The 22,611-nt window shown below is 47.1% G+C and overlaps 4 protein-coding genes across 5 annotated transcripts; 3 read left to right on the top strand and 1 right to left on the bottom strand.

Moving 5' to 3' along the window:
- Window positions 1–1,726: 1,726 nt before the first annotated feature.
- Window positions 1,727–6,323, top strand: LOC117849673 (CBL-interacting protein kinase 17). The gene is made up of 12 exons (XM_034731312.2): window positions 1,727–2,313; window positions 3,864–3,935; window positions 4,077–4,184; window positions 4,330–4,410; window positions 4,497–4,550; window positions 4,634–4,759; window positions 4,858–5,067; window positions 5,192–5,296; window positions 5,424–5,540; window positions 5,650–5,721; window positions 5,815–5,889; window positions 6,002–6,323. The coding sequence occupies exons 1-12, from the start codon at window positions 2,041–2,043 to the stop codon at window positions 6,125–6,127; spliced, it is 1,419 nt and encodes a 472-aa protein (XP_034587203.1). The 5' UTR covers window positions 1,727–2,040; the 3' UTR covers window positions 6,128–6,323.
- Window positions 6,324–7,133: 810 nt separating this feature from the next.
- On the top strand, window positions 7,134–9,931 carry LOC117849675 (peptide chain release factor 1, mitochondrial). The gene is made up of 11 exons (XM_034731313.2): window positions 7,134–7,349; window positions 7,555–7,655; window positions 7,794–7,892; window positions 7,978–8,161; window positions 8,263–8,311; window positions 8,390–8,468; window positions 8,618–8,692; window positions 8,777–8,854; window positions 8,972–9,130; window positions 9,382–9,477; window positions 9,554–9,931. Exons 1-11 carry the CDS (start codon window positions 7,208–7,210, stop codon window positions 9,740–9,742), a joined length of 1,251 nt encoding a protein of 416 aa, XP_034587204.1. The 5' UTR covers window positions 7,134–7,207; the 3' UTR covers window positions 9,743–9,931.
- Window positions 9,932–10,535: 604 nt separating this feature from the next.
- Window positions 10,536–12,401, bottom strand: LOC117847152 (uncharacterized). 2 transcript variants are annotated; one of them, XR_004638548.2, is made up of 3 exons: window positions 11,542–12,401; window positions 11,307–11,460; window positions 10,536–11,108 (listed from the first exon to the last, which is right to left on the bottom strand). XR_004638548.2 is itself a non-coding variant. In XM_034728316.2 (2 exons), the coding sequence occupies exons 1-2, from the start codon at window positions 12,356–12,358 to the stop codon at window positions 11,405–11,407; spliced, it is 873 nt and encodes a 290-aa protein (XP_034584207.1). In that variant the 5' UTR covers window positions 12,359–12,399; the 3' UTR covers window positions 10,851–11,404. The 2 variants fall into 2 exon arrangements, 1 of the variants encoding a protein (XP_034584207.1); XM_034728316.2 differs by having other exon boundaries at window positions 10,851–11,460; window positions 11,542–12,399.
- Window positions 12,402–18,224: 5,823 nt separating this feature from the next.
- Window positions 18,225–22,174, top strand: LOC117848186 (nuclear envelope-associated protein 2). Its single transcript, XM_034729516.2, has 6 exons — window positions 18,225–18,590; window positions 19,415–19,876; window positions 19,952–20,059; window positions 20,666–21,133; window positions 21,249–21,350; window positions 21,651–22,174. Exons 2-6 carry the CDS (start codon window positions 19,679–19,681, stop codon window positions 21,819–21,821), a joined length of 1,047 nt encoding a protein of 348 aa, XP_034585407.1. The 5' UTR covers window positions 18,225–18,590; window positions 19,415–19,678; the 3' UTR covers window positions 21,822–22,174.
- The last annotated feature ends 437 nt before the right edge of the window (window positions 22,175–22,611 follow it).

Raw genomic sequence — 22,611 nt, 5'->3', positions numbered from 1 at the left:
CATTTAAATGTTTCATTTACAAGACTAAGGGGGTGTTTGGGAGAGGGATGCTAAACTTTAGCACCCCACTTTAGTCCATTTTAATCACTTGTGCTCCCAAACAGGTGAGCTAAAATTGGTGGACTAAATTTTAGCCCCCCACTAATTCTTTAGTCACTTGGGGTAGCTAAAATGGACTAAATAGACTAAAAAGTGGTCCCCGGACCACTTTCCCCCTCCCCCTCCCCTCTCTCTCCTCCCCTCAGTCTCTCTCTCCCCGCCTCCTTCGCCCGAATCGCTGCCTCCGCCTCGCCCGCCGGTCCCGCCGCCTCCACCTCGCCCGCCGCCTCCGCCTCGCCGCCGCCACCGCCGCCTCCGGCCAGCCCCGCCGCCTCCACCTCACCCGCTGCCTCCACCTCGCCGCCGCCGCCGCGGCCTCCGACCGGCCCCGCTCGCCCCCGCGGCCTCGCCTCGCCTCGCCGGCCACCGCGGCCTCGCCACGCCGGCCACCATAGCCTCGCCTCATCGTCGCCGCTGTCCTCCGGCTCGCCTCGCAGGCCCCACCTTGGGGAGGTCCTAGCCGGTCCCCGCCTCCTCCGGCCGGATCCGTCGGCTTCGTCCACCCCTGCGACCTCCGTCCGCCGCCTCCTCCACGATGGCATGCGACGCCTGGCCAGAGTTCGAGGGAGCTCGGCCGGAGCACTGGCCCCTGCCGTGGAAGAAGAGGCTGGCCCTGGACGAAAAGCGGTGGAACACGGTGGTCAACGTCGTGCTCATCACCTTCGTCATGGCCGTGCCGCCAGTCGTCGTCATCTACGCCGGGGTGGCGGCGCTCTCCTCGTGGACCCGAGCAACGACATGGTCGCCTCCGCGTCCTCCACGGCGTGCATCACCTCGCCGCCGTCGCGGCGCTAGCCGGCGTCGTCCGCAGATCTCGCAGGACGGTGTCTCTCTCTCTCTCCCCGCGAGGTCTCCGGCGCCGGCGCCCGCTCCTGCGGCGGCCGTCGGAGGGCGCCGCTGTGCACCGTGGCGGCGGTCCTATCCGCCGCACTGCTGCTCGCCGCCGTCACGGCGCTGGTTGGCGTGCTAGAGGGGCAGCTATGCAGGGGTAAAAGGGTCATTTGGCATAGCAGGTGCTAAACTTTAGCCTCCCTCCCGAACACCCCCAAAGGCTAAAATTTAGCACTCTTTTTGAGAGGACTAAATTTAGTCCAGGACTAAATTTTAGCACCCTCCTCCCAAACAGGACCTAAAGAGTATGCGTGTCGTGCTCTTTGCATTCCATTTTTTTTAACAAAGTTTGCATTCCAAATTTGATGCATATATTAGTCATAGAGCGGATATAGAAGTTCTTTGTACTCTAATCTAAACGGGCATTAGAAGAAAATCTAGCGAAGGGATATGTTCACCTCGTGCAAACATTAGCAAGGGATATATTGGTAAGCTTTGATCATGTGAAGATTCACTCAGATCATACAATGACACCACGCCGTAGAACAGTTATGCTATGCATCTAGATATAAGTGATACATTATAAAAGTTATGAACGGAGGGAGTAGTATTTTACACGAGCCAGTTTATTTCACAGTTTGCAGGAGACACCCATGTCTGGTGTTCTTTGTGAGGGGGTACGCATAGCACATCGTGTTTGTGCGAAGGGAGGAATAAAAAGTTAGGAACATGACAAGGGACAATCACACACGATGACACGAGAGGAGAGATCATGAGAGGCGGATAGAAGCGCACGGAGCCTTGAGAGCGAGTGAGTGAGCACAAGTGGAGAGGAGAAGCAGATCAAAGCAGAGGGAGCACGTGCTATAAATACCTACCTCCATTTCCCGATCGACCTCCCTTCCTCCTCCCCCGCCCCGTCCCCGACCTGCCCAGCGCCCGCCGCGCCAGATTCGAATCAAGCAAGCCAACCACCAGAGCCCCAGTCCATCCAGTAAAAGCAGCGGGCAGGAATCTCGGCGAGGTTCGCGGCCGCCGGTGCGTGGCGCGCAGGCAAGGTTGCCCTCTATCGATCATCCGTCCGTCGCTCCGGCCTACGGAGTACAGATAATGGTGAGCGGCGGCGGCGACGGCGGCGCCGGCGCGTTGGACGAGCGCGGGCGCGGCGGGGCGCTGCTGGGCGAGTACGAGCTGGGGCGGACGGTCGGGGAGGGCAACTTCGGCAAGGTGAAGCTCGCGCGGCACCGCGGCACTGGTGCGCACTTCGCCGTCAAGATCCTGGACCGCGCCCGCGTCCTCTCCCAGCGAATCGGCGACCAGATACGCCGGGAGATCGCCACGCTCAAGCTGCTCCACCACCCCAACGTCGTCCGCCTGCACGAGGTCCGTACGATCGATCGACCCACCTCCCCCCTGCCGCCGTCCGCTGCTCCTCCACCTTGATCTCGTCTCGCTCGCTCACACAACCACCATCATGCATGGATCCATCGATCCTTCCGCTGCCTAGCTTCTCTAGATGGTTCGATTCGGTTCCGACTTAAAAAAATGGAGGATTTTTGGGGACTCGTCTGTCTAGCTGTGTAAGTTCCAGAAGCGATTTATTTATTTATCAACCGACCTTTCCCGCATTAATTACTGAGAGGATAAGCACCGTGTCTACACGGATGCTACTAGCTTTCACCCAGTACTAGTACTAGCAGTAGTTGAGTTACCTTTGTGTAGCTGGATTGATTGGATAAGGAATACTTAATTGTTCGCGGTAATTCCTTATTTGCTGTAGACTTCCACTAGTTGGCTAGTGCTCCTACTTGCTGCCACCTCTTCTTTTTACTTGTCTTCACCTTATCACCAAACACGTGAGACATCCTTTCAAGAAATATATATCAAAATTAAAATTAAAATTTGTCAGTAATTTTGACCACCGGTGCGCTATCAGCATAATTTTATTTTTTTTTGTTATAAATTCTCTCATGGTGGAAATTGGTTCATTCAATCACCAAAATATTTTCCCAGCACTTTATTTTTCCTGATCCTTTTTATACTACCATGATATAAGAATAATTACAATTGGATCGAGTAAGTCTACTATATGAATCACGACTATCTAATTTAATTTGTTTGGTCCAACAACCAAAGGCGAATCGTATAGTTTCACTGAAAATTTTTTTGGTGCTCGGTAAACCTCAGTTGTGATGAAAAATCACGTGGACTTGGTCCACCCTGGCCCATCCGCTGGGACCGGCGTGTGGGCCCGCAGCAGCTTCTGTTCTCGAGATCTACGGCCATGCTTCGCTTGCTAGCAGAGTAAAAAAATGACCTGGTGGACTTGGTGCTCCATGCCTCTGGGTCCACCAATTATTGGCAGCATCCAGGACCCGGATGCCCCTGGCCCAGGGGGCTCCACCAGCGAGCGAGGCCCCACCCGCACCCGCTCTCGCTGTGCCCACCAGTCCCAAGTATTCGGTGAGGTCGTCCAGGGCAAGGGTCTCACTGATAGTGATTGCTTCTTCGTACTGATAACTGAAAACGCTTCAATTCTCGTACTGATTGGGGACACTTCTGCGTATGTTTTCAGTTCGATAAACAAGCACAGCTAGCATACCCTTGCAGAAAACCATGATACAGAGTATGGACCTTTATTTATGCTAGGATTACTTAATTTGGCTTGCAACGCTGCAGCTAAGATTGCATGTGTAGCTGTCAGTTACTACCACATCCAGTTTCCACTTCCGACTAGCAGGGCCAGTTGCTCCGTCCTTATCCTATTTTTTAATTTGCTTGAAAACGAAAGAGCATGACAGAGACGAATTTGCTGGTCCAGAATCCAGATTCACGTCTTTTTCATCGAACCTCTGTCAATTTGATCGTGTTCGTCATGTTGGCAGCTGAGAGGATGTTCGTTCCTAACTATCTGAATTTAACTCGTCACTCAGGTTGCTGCTAGCAAAACCAAGATTTACATGGTGCTTGAGTTTGTCAATGGGGGCGAACTGTTCAACAGGATTGTAAGCCCTTGCAAACCTCACCTTTTCGTCGCCCATTCCTTGCACCTCCCTTTTCCAGAATAAATTCCATGTTAGATGTGGTTAGTTGGTTCCATAGGCATCTGATCCCCCCAAGTTGCTTCCTTTGATGCTATTGGAAAGGCCATCAAGGGAAAACTCTCGGAGCAAGAAGGAAGGAGGCTCTTTCAGCAGCTGATTGATGGTGTCAGCTATTGCCACGAAAAGGGTGTCTACCATAGAGACCTCAAGGTGCCAAATGTTCCTCATTCTATTTTTAATGATATCGTTCCTATCAATGTTTATACATGCAGCATGTACTCATTAGCAATATGCCATCTCAGCTCGGTTATATATTCCCTGACACCGTTTTTTTTTAATTGCTAACTTTTCACAGCCTGAGAATGTTCTTCTTGACACAAAGGGCAACATCAAGATATCTGATTTTGGCCTCAGTGCTTTACCACAACATCTTGGGGTATGATGATTTCTTGAGTTGGGTTATCTCAAATGAGTCCTAAGTAATCAAGTTGCTTATTGTATTCTATGATATGTGACTTTCAGAATGATGGATTGCTGCATACAACCTGTGGTAGCCCCAATTACATTGCCCCTGAGGTAAAAGTTCGACATAAAGCACTTTGAAGCCAAACAATTGCTTCTGATATACAGTTTCTAATTCTTGTGCCAAATGCCTGCAGGTTCTGCAGAATAGAGGATACGATGGATCCTTGTCAGATATCTGGTCTTGTGGAGTGATTCTTTATATGATGCTCGTAGGATACCTTCCATTTGATGACCGGAATATCGTTGTTCTTTATCAGAAGGTACTTATTCAGATAAAACTGAATGGTCTTTATAGTTCGGTTCTAGTACTTCTCTGAGGCCACTTCAATGACATTACTTTTGACCTTACTTGTTCTAGATTTTTAAGGGTGACACTCAGATCCCAAAGTGCCTTTCTCCTGGCGCACAAAATCTTCTTCAGAGGATTCTTGAGCCCAACCCAATGAAGCGGATCACCATGGCTGAGATCAAGACGCATGAATGGTTCCAGAAGGATTATGTTCCTTCTGTTCCCTTCGACAGCGATGATGAAGATTCACAGCTTGATGTAGTTCTTCCAGCCAAAGAGGTATATGCATATGGGCATACTGTCTCGGAGATTATCAATATCCTGAATATAGACGTCCATTGTACACATCTGCACCCCCACTGATTGGTAAATTTTCGTTTCCTTTGTATTTTTTCTCCTGAAGGAAATTAATCAACCACCTGCGGATAAGACTACTCATCAGATCAACGCTTTTCAGTTGATTGGAATGGCATCATCCCTTGATCTTTCAGGGTTTTTCGAGGAAGAGGTATGTAAATTATATTTATCAAAACAATATAATCTGAAAGGCTGAGGAAAAAAAGAAACATCACTACAGCTACAATAGTGGTATTCACGCTGAATTCTGCCCCCTGAGCTATTTTAACTTGTTGCAGGACGTGTCTCAAAGGAAGATCAGATTCACAACAACGCATCCACCTGAGGATTTGTTCGACAAGATTGAACGTTCTGCAAGCGAAATGGGCTTCCAAGTACAGAGGGGGCACGGCAAGGTTAGTACAGGCGTCCCATCAGCTAGAACACTATAACTCTATAAGCATATACTGGCATTACAGTCATGTTTGCAACGAACTATCAGTAACGTGCATGGGATTTTTTCAGCTCAAAGTGACGCGGAACTGCACTGGAACAAAGAATCCTAAGAACCCTGCCTCATTTCTTGTCTGCACCGAGGTAAAATGCCCCCTTTTTTCAGGGGAAAAAAATGGCACTTGAGAAGTATGGAGATAGGCTAACAATGAAGTGGTATGCTGTTTGTGATCCCAGGTGTTTGAGCTTGGCCCCTCTTTGTACGTTGTAGAGCTCAAGAAGTCCCATGGAGAGCCTGCACTGTACAGACAGGTAAGGAAACTGCCCGTCATTCCTATGAATCCTATGGCTTCACTGTGACTGTAGGAAGAAACATCTTCAGAGCTCGTGACTGAGTAATCTTTCTTCTTGAACGTATCTGCAGCTCTGCGAGAGGATCGGCAGTGACCTGGGTGTGTTCAAGATGGAGCAGATCTTTGGGACACGGCCGGTTGCCGATGATCTTGCGAGCTTGGACAATCGATCCGCGACGCCTTTGGTGGCATTGTGACCAAGGCTGCCCCCCTGCCGTGATGTAGCTTGAGATCTAGGGAAGGCGAAGCAGTTCAGCTGCAATGCAGCGAGGAACGGTTGTAGGATCACAGTTCGCCTGAAATAGGGGAGAAGATAAAATAGTGTAGGATCATGCAGTGTAAACAATGCCAAACAGAATGTGAAATCAAATAAATGGATTGTTTTCGGTGGCATACATCAATCTAAATGTGCCGTGGCCAGAACTTTATTAAGAAGAACAATACAACAACATTCACACCAACTTGACCATGACAAGTACTCGCGGTATGAGTTACGAGCTGTATGAGAAACAAAAATAATTACAAAACATGAGGCAAATTTCATTTTTGGTAGATTAGACCATTTTAATTGATGTAAGGAGTAAAATGAGCCAAACTTTGCCCCAGAGCTCCGGCTCCTCCTAAAACATGGAGGAGCCATTTTTTTTTGCTTCAACTTATTAGTAGAAAACAACTCCAGCTCCCCTAATGCTCTACTCCCTCCATATTCACAAAGAAAGTCATTTTGGACAACGACACGGTCTCCAAAGTATTACTTTGACTCTTTATTTTTATAAAAATATTTATCAAAAAGTGATATATGTATAGTTTTATGAAAGTATTTTTCAAGACAAATCTATTTATATGGCTTTCACATTTCCAAACTCAACAACTTAAAAGTTATTTATGATTTATATTTCCAATGTTTGACCCAAATCTTGTCCAAAACGACTTCCTTTGTGAGTACGGAGGGAGTATGCGTTGATCCGTTTTTAGCTTCAGCCAAGGGGCTCTTATTAGGGTCAAACGGGAAATTAAATTATTCAGGTGATAAAATATACCCAGGAGCACTTACCCACAGTTTTGAGATCACCAGGCTTGAAATGGGCCTTTTCCTTGAAACCCATGATCTCTTTCGAGTTCCGAGGGAGGGTACAATTGCCGCAGAAGGCGGAATTTGACACAATACGTAAACATCTGTAAGAGGCGCTTTCTCGTGCTAAACCCGATAGGCCGAACCCGAAGGAAACCAGCACTAGAAGGTTCTCACTTCTGCCGCCGCCACCGCCGCCGCCGTGATGCAGCATCACCTACGCCGGTGCGGCGGCGGCGCCCTCGCCGCGCTCCGACGGCTCCGACACATCCCGTCCTCCGCCGCCGCGTCGCCTCCCGCAACCTGGAGGCGTCCGTGCCCTCCTCCGCGGCTCTACTCCACCGCCGGTGAGCACCTCTCCTCTCCGCTTCTTTCTCCTTGCTTTCTCCCCTCTTTCAGATCCGAGCTCGCGCGCGATAGTATGATTTCGGCGTGCATCACCTCGAAAATTGGCTCCCTTTTCTGTTGCTTCTCTTGTAACGTTTGAGCTGCTGCGAGAAGAGCAGAGCACACTGGAAATCTCGTTTTAGTCCCCTTGTTTTTTCGCATCAGAGATGAGCCAGCAGCTTCCTCCGAACTTGGTGGGGATCATGGAGCAGAGAATGAAGTTGATCGAGCAGAAGAGCGCATACCTCCAGGAGCAAATCAGCCAGGTAATTTCGGATTGGCAATTTAGCGAGCTCCTCTTTGGTGCTCCAAAATATAAGCAAGAATGGCACACATGATTTATCATTGTGTAAGGGTATCCTTACCGCAATAGCCTTGATGTGAGTTGGTGTTAATGAAGACAGCCAGCCACCTCGCCCGAAGAGTATTCGAGGGCTAACAAGGAGCTCCGCAAGCTAGAGAGCACCATGGAGTTGATCAAGGAGCTGAGATCGAAACAGGAGGTAGTAATCCGGTTACAACTTTTTACATGCTGCAACCTACGCTTTGAACTATTGATGATTCAGACGAGGCTATATTTGTTTGTAGGAAATTGAGGGTTTGAAATCTTTGGTAACAAATGCTTGTGAAGAGAAAGACATGCGTGAGATGGCAGCTGAGGAGCTACTTGAGACTGTTGAGGAGGAGAAACGATTGCAACATGAACTGTTTAGATCGTTGCTTCCAAAAGATGAAGCAGATGAGAGGGACTGTATATTGGAGGTGCGGGCAGGTAAAGCCAGCGCTCGCCCTGTACATTCATGAACACCTTCATCCTTCCAGTTTTACTCTATCATTAGGCAACAGGTGGTTGATGATGGTCTCATATTGCAGGAACTGGAGGAGAAGAGGCATCTTTGTTTGCAATGGATATATTCAGAATGTAGGTTAACTTGCTCTGGAGCAAAATGTATGTGATCTTCAATCTATGTTAATAAAACTCGATTCTTCTATGTTATAGGTACGAGAAATATGCCCAGAAGAATGGGTGGAAATTTGATGTCATTGGCATAATGGAGTCTGCTGTGAAAGGATACAAGGTACAATCTTTGTCGATGTTTTCCCAGTTTTGTTTGTATATATGCACTTGGTTTTTTCACTGCAGCATAAATGTGGCCACCATTCCAAGATCTGGAAGCTCTTAAACTCCTGATTCCTATATTTCGTATTGTTATTCATTTGTATGAAGGAAGCTAGTGGAACTATATCAGGTCCAGGGGCATTTGGCAAACTGAAGTTTGAGAGTGGCATTCATAGAGTTCAGGTACAATAATGGGACATGATCATAATATCAATCACATTTACCTACTTGGATTTTATATTATTTGACATAACCTGTTCATGGCAGCGAGTGCCAGTGACTGAAAAATCTGGACGGCTGCACACTAGCGCTGTATCGGTTGCCGTTCTTCCTCAAGCTGATGAGGTTGGAATTGGATATACCATTTTGATTGCCTTTTTTCCCATTCAACTTTTGTTCATCTGTGCAATTTCCAATTTCCATCATGATTACCCGTTAACAAAATCACTTCTGGAAATGTAGGTTGATGTCCAACTGCGGAATGAGGACCTGAGAATTGATACCTACAGGTCAGGTGGCTCTGGAGGTCAGTCTGTTAATACAACTGATAGTGCTGTTAGGGTAACTCATATTCCAACCGGAACAGTGGTTGCAATCCAAGATGAGAGATCACAGCACATGGTAAGATTTTGCAAACATCATGAACAAAATTTTATATGCACATTCTAATATAAGTCCCCCCTTTAAAACCTGGAAAGCAGTAGTTCTTAGAGCTCAGTTTCACATCTTTTCATTGATTTTTCATCTCAATCTACTCATTTCTTCATAGCCTTGCTGTCATTAGCACAACTGCAATATTTGAACTGAGTTTATTCATGTCCTGTCGATTATAAAGAAATTGATATGCTAATTTTATAATTAACTATCACTAGAACAAGGCTAAAGCTCTCAAAATTCTCCGAGCGCGACTGTATGAAATTGAAAGGCAAAGACTCCATATGAACCGATCAAAGCTTCGATCAGAGCAGGTAATCTTAAATTGAAATTTCTGTCCCCCATGTCAAGTTGTTAACTACTGGTTTTCAAGGCCTAACTTGTTTGCAGATTGGAAGTGGTGATAGGTCTGAGCGAATCAGAACATACAACTTTCCACAGGGCCGTGTCACAGATCATCGTGTTGGAATCACTCACCACTCCATAGCAGATGTCATGGAAGGGGAGAACCTGGATGTATTCATTGATGCACTCCTGCTTCAAGAAGAGATGGACGCAATTGCTTCTTTTGCAGCATAACCACTAAAGTTATGAAGCCTAACACTGAACCGGCAAAGACAAGATGGACCTCTGGATTTGCTTTTGGCCTGTTTTTCCTGCTTCAAAATCTGTAACTTTACATGATGCAGAATTTTGGTGTAGGCAGTAGCACATTGATGTGTCACTCGTATTATTTTATAAAATTGAAATGGGTTCTCTGGTGCTGAAGCTTTGGATGAAGTGGAGCAAGACATGCCAAGCTGATGTTGTTTGGCAGGTTCATTTGATTCCAAATTCTGCTTCTGCTTCTCATTTATGTAATAAGCTCATGTTGTATGTCCTAGCTCAATCCCGGCTTGTGCAGCTATTTTGGCAGAGCCTCTGGTTAATTCAGCAATGAAAAAAAAAAGAAACTACAGTTGTGCTTATGTATTTTTGTTCTTCATAAACTTTCTTCAACTGACTAATTTGTGGGGAAACTTGTTGAGTGATGCTCACTTCAGCGTTAGTAAGATGAACTGGGATATACGCAACAGAGTTTAGTTGGAGATATCCACTGTATGCCTTATGCATCTGCTTTTATGCTTCATTTTCATGGCATTCCTAGTGATTGGCTATCAACTTGCAAAAATCTCTTTCCGCGAACTTGTGGCAACGACTGTCATCCGAACTTGAGATATACTCCCTCCATCCCAAATTACTATTCGTTTTAGCTTTAGCTTTTTTAGGGCATAACATGCACCTAGATATATATTATGTTTAGATACATAGTATGTATCTAAGTAAAATCAAAACGAATAGTATTTTGGGAAGCTTTTGACATGCAACTAGATATATATTATGTCTAGATACATAGTATGTATCTAACAAAAATCAAAACGAATAGTATTTTGAGACGGAGGGAGTACATGTGTACAACTTTACAATTACAGCCATGGGATCTTCTGAGGACTGAATCACTGGTCCTGTTACTTCTATGCAAATCAAAGGGTGGCTGGAACTGACTAATAATTTCCTGTACATTATAAATTGCTGCATAAGATTGCAAGGTCCATGACTCCGTGTTGAAAGAACTAATACAAGACAAACAGAGAGCTCACAAGTGGTGTACGTACTGAAAGTTGGGGAGGTCCATAAAAACACACAATTGCATTCCACAAACGCCTAAATCTCTTTCATTTTCAGTTAATGCCAGCACTTTTGGTGTCCACTTAAATCTGGGTGGGCACTGGGCAGGGCGATTGCAACCCCCTCTACCAACTAAGCAATCGCTCGGTCCATCTACAATGAAGCCCGACGACAGAAATGGAAGTGCAAGAATCTGCTCACCATTCCAAAACCCAACTATCAGTCTAGTTGGTACATAGCACTCATGTCTGCTCAATCCAGCTCCATCAATGACGAACTGAAGGCGTTAAAGACAAAAGTTTTAGTAACTGAACACCTGGTTGAGTTTCAGCACGCAACATTCATTCACCGAACAAATCGGAATACTGGATGCAGACCAGCTACATAAGACTCATCTAGCATGTCAAGCCAAGAATAGAATTTACGGTGAGAAGAATCTGAAATGAGGATCCTAACGCCCTTCAAGATGACTAACCCTGAGATTTCAGTTTCTCCTCAGATTGTTTAGCTGCACAAAGACGCAGTTGATCAGAAGAGGAATGGGAAGAAGCATATCACAGTGTCCCTCCAATCTCACGATTGCAAGGTCCCAAATAGCGTGGGGCGATCCTCTCTCGGCGCCGCAGAACCTGCAAAAATTTCACACCAATCATTGAACAGAGTAATAAATTGGCTCCCCATTTGCAGTGATTCAATGTGTGCTGGCTCACCTTGCGCCTCTTGTTTCACCTCCCTGGATGGTGGCGGCGTGGGCAATGGCATCGATGTTGCCGCTGCCGCAGCGGCAGCTGCGGCGGCGAACGCCAGCGCAGGCTGCTGCATGGCGTTGAGCTTGAGCAGCCTGTCCTTGTCCCTGTTCGCCTCGGTGCTCTTCGGGGTCTTCTTCTTGGGCGGCTGGGGGGCCGGGACGGGCCTCATCTTGGCTTCCCTGGCTTCGACATCCAGCGCGCGGAACGCGGCGTCGAGCATCTCGCGGGACCGCTTCCGGGCCGCGGCGGCCTCCGCGACGCGGCGCTCCGCCTCCTGGCGGGCGGCGGCCGCGGCGCGGCTGATGGAGTCGTGCGCGAGGCGCGCGGCGACGAGGAGGACCCGCGCGTCGCGCTCGTCCAGCGTGCGGCGGCCCCCGCCCCCGGCGGGGGGCGCGGGCGTGAAGGAGAAGGCCCTGTTCTCGGCGGCGGCGGCGCAGGTCGGGCAGACGAAGGACGCGGGGTCCCCCGGGACGCACGAGAGGTGCGCGACGGAGAGGGCGCAGACGGAGCAGGGCGCCGTGGGCCCGGGCGGGGCGACGGCGGGGTCGCCAGCGGGAGCGGATGCGGCGGCGTCGGAGGTGGAGAGGAGGTGGAGGCAGGCGGAGCAGAAGGCGGCGGGGGAGTAGAGGAGGACGCAGGAGGAGCAGAGGAGGCAGAAGACGCCCTCGTGGCGGAAGTGGAAGAGCGGCCAGGCGTCGCGGCCGGAGGCGCACCGGTCGCCGCCGCAGCCGCCCGGGGCGGAGGGGGCGGGCGGGGAGGGGCGGAACGGGGAGGTCATGGCGATGGCGGCTTCGAGGGGGGAGGGAGGGGGGAGGAGGATTAGGGTTTCTCTGGTGGGCGGAGACGCGGACCAAACGGCTCAACGAGCGAGCAGAGAGAGGTTTTCCGCACCTCCCCATATGGGAAATTAGGAAATTTTCAAACACAAAAAAAGAAAATTTGCTTCTGTGTGCGTCTAGAGTGCACATTTTTTTTCTTTTTATTATTAGCTGGCTCAGTTTTCAGGAGCCATTTTATGTTGATTTTCCCAAGTTATTTAAAATTGGTGTTAGCCAAACCTTTTAAACTTTAGCTATAAAAATAAAATTGTATCAATTAGCAAGATAAGACTAATCGCAGCCATTAAAAAAACTATTCCCTCTGTTTGTATTGTAATAGGTGTGTTAGAATTTTAATAAGTCAAACTTCATAAATGTTGATCAACAATTAATCAAAGTATATGCATGTGTTGGTGTATAAAATTGTATAATAGATCCATATTTCAAATGCCTTTTAATACAAATTGATTTCACCACAACTATATAATGATATATTGTAAGAGAAATCGGTGGTCAAAGTATACTTCTAAGAACTCTCAAAATGTAATACGTCTGCTAAAAACAAATAGTGGGAGTAATATTGTGATATTTTACAAGGTAATGATCACAAAACCAGATGATACTATTGAGCTACGTAAGCATGGGCTAGGAAAACAAGGGACCATACATGGCCCGTGAAAAGATTGATCACAACAAATATGTTACTTTTCTAAACATTGAATTAAAATCCAGTCATCCATCTCTCGTTACTTTCTAAACATTGAATAAAATCCAGTCATCCATCTCTAATTATCCATCTTCCACTTCAAACACAATTTTAATTCAATTACCAGCCTTGTCCCTTGTTAGATATCGGTGGGAGTCGCCCCACAAAACTTTGACGTGAGAGTTGAAGGGGAGAATTAGGGTCTGTTTGGTAGAGCTCCGTCTGATTCTGATTCTCTATGGGAGCTAATTCTTTGAGAGAAGTGATTCTGTGACTGAAAGTGATTCTCTTTGATTCTCTAGCATAAACTCTTAAAATCAGGATGGAGAATCAGTTCCCAGAATCAGGAGAAGCTATTTTTTTTCAACCCCCAGCCTCTTAGTTCATTTCAGAGAATCACTTCATAGAATTAGCAGAAAATCACTTATCTCTAAAAAAACCATTTGGCAGAGCTCATGCTGGATTTAGCAGAAAATCAGCTCTGGAAGCTCTGCCAAACGCACCCTTAATATGGGAATTGGATTTTCAGTCCTAGCCCATTTTGTTCGCCTTTTGTGATAGAAATTAAGATAGAGAGTGTATCCTCAGTTTCATGTGTGGATTTATAAATGGTAAATTGATTAATTTTAGTTCCATAAACTTTGACTTAAAATATTCAAAAAAGCGTTACACATAAAATGCACTTTAACATGCAATTACCGGTTTAACGCTCCTCTCCCATTAAGAGATTGGTGGGAATTGGCCCACAAAACTCTCGCTGTTATTCCAATGAAACTCCCATTTTCACCGACTCAAGCAAGTAGCCATGCCTCTAATTTCTTGTTCATTCTCATCATCCCTAGCCAAACCCACCACTGAGAAAAATTTAAGGAGCACTATAGTTCCTTACATATATATTCAGGAATAAATTCAAGATAAAATTTAACTACATATGTTCCTATTCGAAATTTTAAGAAAGCTACATAACTCGATGATTGATGATACTTGTTCATGTGAACCAATGCATCGTGCCTTGTTCTTACGAACCTATGTTTAGTGATAGTTTTATAACCAGCATTTTTCATAGAAAAAAGTTTGCCTTTCCTAATTGATAAATAACACTTGGGGTTCGTCGCTATTAGGGTAGAAAAAAAGCCTTGGCTACTTGAAAAAAAGTATAATGAGTACCGATAACCGTCAGCCATTCACAGAATACACTCGGAGAATCATGAAAATCGTGTAGTGGACACATCATAATACATCATTTTACAAAGCTTGATAGTAGTTAGTACTCCTGTTAACGATAGAAAAAGTCTTGGTACGTGTGCCGGGGCGAGTAGTTTGGTGGTTAGAATTGGCAACTAACGCAAGGGAGACGATTCCCGGCTGGCTGTAACTGTAATAAGCGCCTCTTCTCAATTGGCTGTAGGCCCTGATGTCATCTTTCTTGTCCTTCTCCTCCAGCAGCGTCGTTGGAATTTTTTTTTTAACGAACCAGGAAAGAAGATGAAAAATTATATTGGACAATATAATAAAGAAAAAAATAACAACCTAAACACAAACAATTCAAACAAACACTTAAAACACTACAAACGCCAAGCTACTACTCTAACACTAGATACCACAAGCAATGGTCATTGGAGAACTGGCCACAAATGGTGTGGGAAGGGTGTCGCAACGGATTTGTGCGAGGCTGAGACTATTGGGTTTTCTTGAGTTGATGTCACTTGGCTTGGGCCGTGATGGGCTGACCGGAGACTAAGTCTGTGATTGGTTGCCTAGCTTATCATGGCATGGTTAGAATCTGGAGCCAGGCTAGCCTAAGCCTGTATAATGTAGTGCAATCTGTGTTTGGTTGCTTGATCAGCTTAATCATGGCTAGCATAAGATTATGATTGGTTGGCTGTATAATTTGTTAAGGTCACCTCGTTACAAGCCATAGGTGAAGTTACCATTTTATTTATGTCTCTCTTCTCCACCACCTCCGGCCACACCCTCCTCCTCACCTCCGACCGCACCCTCACCTCCGACCCTTCCTCCTCCCGTCTAGCTGGCGGGCAAGATCTGTTGTGTGGCCGGTCGTGCGAGCGAGATCCAGCGAGGTCCTCCGTGCGGGGCCACCGCTGGCCAAGCAGACGAGCTCTACCCTATGGGCTGCCGCCAGCTGCGCAGTCGAGCCCCCTCCGGCGCTAGGGGGCGCCACCGGCCGTGCATGCCCCTCGCCGCACGGGGGAGCCACCAACCGTGTAGGCCCTCCGCCGCCGGCCGTGTGGGCGAGCTCCTCCGTCGCGCGGGGGTGTCAGCGGCCGTGTGGGTCCTCACCGCCGGTGAGACGGCGCCAATGGCGTGAGGAGGCGGTGACACAAAACGTTCACATGAGCCACCGACAACTTGTGCAAGCCTGCATAGACATAAACGTATCTCAAATGTGTTTCTAGGCTAAGACATTCTTTTTGCACTAGTGGAGCCTGTCTAGAAGCTGAAACCAATCGCAGCCTAATGAGTAGTAGTATTCAGTAGCAGCAGTTTGCCTGTTCGCTTCAGCTTATAAGCTGGTTGAAAAGCTGAAACGGCTGATTTGTTGTGAGAGGAAAACACAGTTTGATGGCTGATAACCCGGCTGAATAAGCTGAAGCGAACAGGCCCAGTGAGATCGGAGACACCTTGAGATGCGCTTTGACTTGATCATGGACTCATGGTCGATCGAGGTACACCGCGTATGTATCAACGAGTCTACTACTGTGACTAGCTAGTACTGTATACCGTATACGTACGGAGTACCGAGTACACTCCACTAGTCCACTACGGCACTACGTGCTTCCCAGCTTGCACTGACGGACCACCCGTGACCACAATGAATACGGAGAGTCGGAGAGGGCCAATGGGTCGTCACGGGTGGGATCAACTACAACTACCACCAGCACCACTGACGTGGCTGCAAAGATAAATAGTAGGCTGCATTGCACTTCGCCATTTCAAGCCCATCTATACGCTTAGGCCCCTCCAATGGTTAGAATTAAGTGATAGCTTATACGCTTATAAGAGATAAGAGATAGAGGGTGTTTGTTTCCAGCCTCCTAAAATTTTAGCTCCTAGAAGGTGACTAAAATAGGACTAAAGAGCCAAACACTCCTCCTAAAAAGTGACTAAAGAGTTTTAGGAGGCTCAAAAATTTTAGTCCCCCCACCCTTCCTAAAACCTCCTAAAACCAGATCTGGACTCCCACTAACCCTCCTTTATTGCCCCCTCTCTCTCCCTCCCGGCTCCCTCCCGCCCGGCCCCTCGCCGCCATTCCGTCTACCGCCGGCGTCCCTCCCACCGCACTTCCGCCCCGCTCCCGCCGCCCGCCGCCGCCCAGGGCCGTGCGCCAAGGAACACCAGACCCACCAGCACCAGCACCAGATCCGGCGGGGGGAGGGGCGGGACTGTGCAAGCTTCGGGCGGTGGAGATCCTCATCCGCACCAGCGGTCGCGCCCTCCTCCGCTGGATCTACTGCACCAGGTCCTTGTCCCCGATTCTTGGCATTCTTGGCGTGGCGACCTGGTGCAGCTGCGCCTCGATTCGGGCAGGGCCATGCCCATCCCACAGCCAGCGCGTCTGGAGGTGTGGCGGCGCTTCAATCATGTGGGTGATGGAGGGAGGAGTCGAATGGGTGGCGTGTCTACCCGTGGAGCGGGTGTGGGGTGCTGCGCGGGCGGAGGGGGCCTCGCCCGTAACATCGAAGAGGGGGTGCGCGGTTGCAGGAGGAGGCGGATGCGGATGGGCGTCACGGTCCTACGGTGAGGCTGAGGTGGAGGGCGGGTGGCATAGCTGCAACGAGGAGTGGCAGAGGGAGGCGCCGCCCCGGAGAGAGGAGGAGGGAGCGGCGAAGGGAGATGCGGCCCAAAGAAAGTAGGAGGGAGCGGCACCAGGAAGAAGAAGGGAGGGGCAACTAGTGGGAGAGCAGCATGGTCCTTTTGTTACAACATTTTATTATCACTTGAACCAAACAACCTTTACGAGGTTGACTAAAATAGGACTAAAACTTTTTAGTCACTAAAATTTTAGGAGGTGGGAACCAAACACAACCATAGTGTCCGAGATATGTTCCCTAACAATTAGAGTCAAGCACTAGCTCTTATGCATATGTAGCTCCACACGTTAGCTCCATAAGATTTAGGGACGCGTGTATGAGCCTATTTTTAGAATAAGAGATAGCTCTTCTTTCCCTCTCTTCCGCATGGTAAAAAATGTGGCATACTTATGAGTTGTCGTCGTTGGAGGTGGTCTTAATGCATCCAAGATTGATGCAAGGTAACAGCTGACGTCGTTGCATTGGTTGCAAATGCAAGCCTCACGTGAGAAAGCGAACAGCTCGGTACACCGTACACGTATCGTACACGCAGAATGCGGTAGAGCAACGCGTGATTAAGCGTTGTTTTATTTGGGTGCAAGCAGCTGGTACGTGCTGCAAGTTTAATTTGAACACGCGATGCGCCGCCGCGGTTTCCTGTGCTGATTTGCTGCCACCAGAAATATAGTAGCGTATACATGTTGAATCAGTACCAGAGTGTGTGTGTCCTTATCCTTAATGTATTCTAGTTCTAGTCTTCGTTGTGACACGACCAATTACGAGCAGGAGGCTGGCTTAAGCCGCACATGGCATGGTGTTCCATTGTCAACAAGCTAATCTGTAACACGATGATATAATCCTAGCTTCTTCTTTTTTTTTTGCGAAACGGTGCACCGAATTATACTCCAAATCCTTTGCCCTCTTTTTTTTAAAATATAAAACAGAGAAAAATCTCAGAAGCTTAGAAGTACAATAAACTATCCCAACAATTTTAGTTACAACTACATCAATGATAATCCCATCCAACGCCCTGCAGCACCACACCGGAATCTTGGACCTACGAGTACAGAATACAGTAGATATACGAGATTATGTATTCTGACCTCATGGGGCCCACCTCGCGCACGGACACCTGGCAGGGGGCACGCGGGGACGTGTGCTGCAGCGCCGTGACACAGAGGATCCAGGTCAGCACGTGGCGCACGCCCCGACGAAAAATTTGGAGTTTGCCGCGCGCTGCCCGCGGGCCCCGCACGTCGATTTGAAACCTGGATCCCAGCTCATCATCTCCATCGTCCCAAACCCAACCATTTATTTCCTCGTTTTCATTTCCTTGCCCCCCGGTTTCTCTCGCCGTCTCTCTCTTGTCTCTTCTCTCCCCTCCCGCCCGCGCACCGCCAGGATTTCATCAGCCGGAAAAAGGAAGGAGGTTTATCCCCAAAACCCGGAGGAATCAGCGGGGAAATATACTCCTCCCCTGTCTTCGGTCGTCAGAGCGGGTGCGCCGGCTCTGGTGCTGGCCATGGAGGCGGGAGGAGGAGACATCTGAGAGCGGAAAAGGAGTAGAGGACCGGACCGGCGTTTGATTTGTGGTGGTGGTTCTTGGCCCGTGGTCTGGGCGGGCGGAATAGCGCTTTCTTCGCCGGAATCGAGCTGAGTGGTTTCGCTTCCATGGTGCGTGGTTCTTCCGCCTCCCTCTTTGTTCATGTCGAGTTGTTCACCCGCGGCCGTGCTTGTCGCTTCGCTGCATTTTTCCCCTGTTTGTTTTCCTGGGATGGGGAGCTCGGGACGTTTTGAGCGGAGATAGCGGCTGCTCTCTGATGATCCATTCCGCATCCGCAACGTTCTCATGGTTGGGTGCGTTCCCCTGTTTGAAAAAATTCGAAATTTTTATACAATCCTAGAAAAAAGGAGAGATTTTTTACGCCTCTGGTGCTCGAAAGACTCGAGTATTTTCGGTTGCATCTAGCTCCAGTAGAAGGTTCTGTCGGATTCTTCGGGAAATTTGAACTGGTTTGAAATTGCCTGACGGGTCAGACGCTTTTGTCCTCATCTATTTGCAGGCACCGAGGAAGATGCCTTTGCTTGGTCCTCAACTGTACAAAAAAGGGTCATTTGTTTAGTCCTCTGGTTCTGTCACAATAAGCCTATTTACTGTGAGTCACGTTGACTCCAAGCACCAAAAACATGCTGCTCCTAATTTTGCTGCGTGGTGCCCGCAAGTTGACTAAGTATGCAGATGCTTAATTTGATTCCTTTATTTCAAGTCTAATAGATGACAAGAACAAGTCACTTGCAGTATGTATAATATCTGTTTGCTTTGCTTTGGTTTCCCTCTTTGCCAATACGATTTCTTGGAGTACTGAAAGCTACACTTCTGTCATTGTATTGCAAAGAGAAATGTCTGGCTCCACATGAACTCGTGGCCTTGATCCAAAGAAAACGGGTGCTTGTTATCATTTTTTTCTCCTCTCAGATAGTATTATTGTTTTCTGCAGTGAAAGCTACTGGTTGTCTTGTACTGACCAGTGTGAAAGAGCGCTATTACTTGTGAGGCTATCAGAGGTGTTTGGTTTGGTCTAAGAAAGCTCAGCTCCCTTCTTGTCTTGCCCATGGGATGCTTTCTGTGAGCTGCTGTGCTGGTCCTCGGAGAGAATAATACAGTGCTTCAAGTTCAAGGAGCTTTGAATCGTGCGATTACTCTTATAGTCTTCTTGCCAATTGTGACTGGGAGAGAAACAGTGCTCTTCTGGGGCTTGGCTATGTCCGTCTCGGAGAAGGTGGTACCATCATCATCAGTTTCATCATCATCGGATTTGGATCCGTTGTTGAAGGATCTTACAGAAAAGAAGTTGAGCTTTAGGAGGAACGTTGTCTCGTTGGCAGCAGAGCTCAAGGATGTGAGAAATAAACTTGCTTCCCAGGAGCAGCTGTTTGTGAGGGAATCCCAAACTAGGAAGGTTAGTTTGTAATTTGTAACTAGTACCTCATGTTTGCATGTGGAGTTTGCGCTGACCAGGGAAAAATCTTGACAGGTTGCAGAGACAAAGGCAAGGAGCATGGAAGAGGAAGTAAGCAAGCTGCAGAAATGCTTACAGGAGAAGGATGAGGAACTACGTTCATCGACAAGTAGCACAGAACAGGTAAAGATCTCTTCCGATTCTCCATTTGAGTTTGACACAAATATTTGAACTAGAGCCGTCACATCCAAATATGGAGACATGGTCATAAACTTTTCATCAAGTCATCTGTCTCGTCTTGTGTTTTGTTGTTTACTCTGAATCTCCTTAAAAATAAGTTCAGGTATATTGTCTAGAGCTGAGAAATGCTGTTTATAATGCAGGGTCAACAATTCGGTGTCAATCTGTTTGCTTGTGAAATTGCATTTATTTGGTTTCTTTGGCCCTCAAACTTTTGATCAGGAAATAAATTTAGCTTGATTTACTCTAAGTATCTGGTCCAGGCTCCTTTTCTTTAAGAAAAAAAATCACGAATCAATGGGAGTGAATGGTCCTTCCTCTTGACATGCTACTAACTTCCTGCTCTGACTATGGGCTGCTATTGTCAGTGAGGAAGGTTGCTCCACAGTTTTATATCAAATATCTAGTCATCCAATGTCTTCACGCCTATGTTCCTATTGCATTTTTAATTTGTATGGTTGTGGCTTATGATTTTCTCATAACCAAATATCTCTTTTGAACGGGCAAGATAGATACACTTTCGCAATAACTGTTTCTCATTGTATGCAGTACCTCCACGAGTTGGATGATCTTAGAACACAGCTGTCATTTACCCGGGCTACAGCAGAAGCAAGTGCTGCATCAGCCAAGTCAGCTCAGTTGCAGTGCTTGTCATTGCTGAAAGAGCTGAATGAGAAGGACTGCTCGCTGAAAGAGCACGAACTTCGAGTGAACAAACTAGGTGAGCAGCTTGATCTTCTCCAGAAGGATCTGCAAGCAAGGGAGCTCTCACAGATGCAACTCAAAGATGAAGTTATACGGATTGAAACTGACATCATGGATGCAGTTGCTAAAGCTGGCTCCAAGTCTGACAAAGATAATGAGCTTCTAAAGATCTTATCTGATGTTTCACCAAGGAATGTTCAGAATCTCAACAACCTTTTGAATGCTAAGGATACAGAGATTGCGAGGTTGAGAGAGGAAATCAGGATATTATCTGCTCATTGGACGAACAAGACCAAGGAGTTGGAATCACAGGTACGCTCTATACCTTTCATCCACAAAAGACCTCCAGAATTTGGCTAGAAATGACTATTTCCCCACAGTGCTGAATTGATGTATATTTACATGAGATTTCTTGTTTGATGAATAGTTGGAAAAGCACCGGAGAACTGATCAGGAACTGAAGAAGAGGGTTCTGAAGCTTGAATTTTGTCTACAAGAATCACAGTCTCAGATGCGAAAACTCAAGAGGGTATGACCATATAATACATTATTGTTGCTTGTTAGCACATCAAACACGACTTTATAGTTTATTTTTCTTGTTCTTCTAGCCTTCATGCCTATCAGTTCATTTATGCTACTTGAATTGGCATGTAGACTTCAGATTTGCAATGTGTTGCCTTACTACCGACCATCCAACATGATCTCTGGCAGTTTGAATTAACAAATCATACCATGTGAATCAACAATCCCTGCTACGGCAGTTGGCCATAATTGTGCATGGAAAATATTCAGGTCAATGATCTGATTGTTTACACATCCTATTCTGCAGATGGGGGAGAAAAGGGACAAGGCACTCAAGGAGCTCATGGACCAGGTGGTGGCCATGAAGCAGCCCAACGGTCCATGCCGTGACATCAAGGAGAATTTCTGGGAGAGCCAGGGCTTCAAGTTCATCGCCTCCATGTCGATGTTAGCCCTGGTGATCCTTGCAAAACGATGAAAATGGCATCCTGAACTAAATCATGTATAAAGAAGTTAGAGATTCCAGTGGTAGGTGAGCAGCTAGCTCATAGTTTGTAGTTTAAGAAGCTGTCGATGTAGCGGTTCCATTAGTTTGTAGACTTTAGGCAGTTGGGCATGCATACTGCATGATCAGATGTCCAAACCGAAACTTGCCGACATCCAAACCCTAGTCCTGTAGACTGTAATAGTTGTAGTCTGTACTCTGCAGTTCAGTTTCTGTCTTGTACTGACAGCTAGTTCGTGTAAGCTTACGAGCAATCATGTAGTCATGGATCTACATATAATAATTTCAGAGTACCTACCGCAGTTGTCGCTGCGGTTTTAATGTTATTCTCCTGTACTTAAAATCTGCGGTATCTACATGGCAAATACCTGCTTCTGAGGGCTGAGGCTCAAGTGCTGAACGCACTGATCCTTGAAAGTTTATTGCAAGTTCTGAGGCTCAAGTGCTGAAAGCACTGGTCCTTGAAAATTTGCAAAAAAGAAAGGAGATGCATTGTTACCTAATTAGCAGCGCAATGAAAAGGGGATAAATTTTGGCTAAACCATTTTTCTACAAGAGCAACCTAAATGAAGGTAAAGATGACTGAAAACCAGTATCAAAAGTTCAAAACTGGATCTACTCGTTTCATTACGATTGCAGGTTGATATACCCAAATGCAACCGTAGTGTCACGTGTCACCTATCTAAAGTGAAGCACATAGCATAGCTGAAGCTGCGCTACATTGTTGTAGCAAGGAACATACTCCAGTTAGATATATACGATG

Source organism: Setaria viridis, chromosome 3 (genome assembly GCF_005286985.2).
Source record: "Setaria viridis chromosome 3, Setaria_viridis_v4.0, whole genome shotgun sequence".
Lineage (NCBI taxonomy): Eukaryota > Viridiplantae > Streptophyta > Magnoliopsida > Poales > Poaceae > Setaria > Setaria viridis.
The sequence above is the reverse complement of the archived record's forward strand: the minus strand, read 5'-3'. Positions and strand labels throughout refer to the sequence as shown.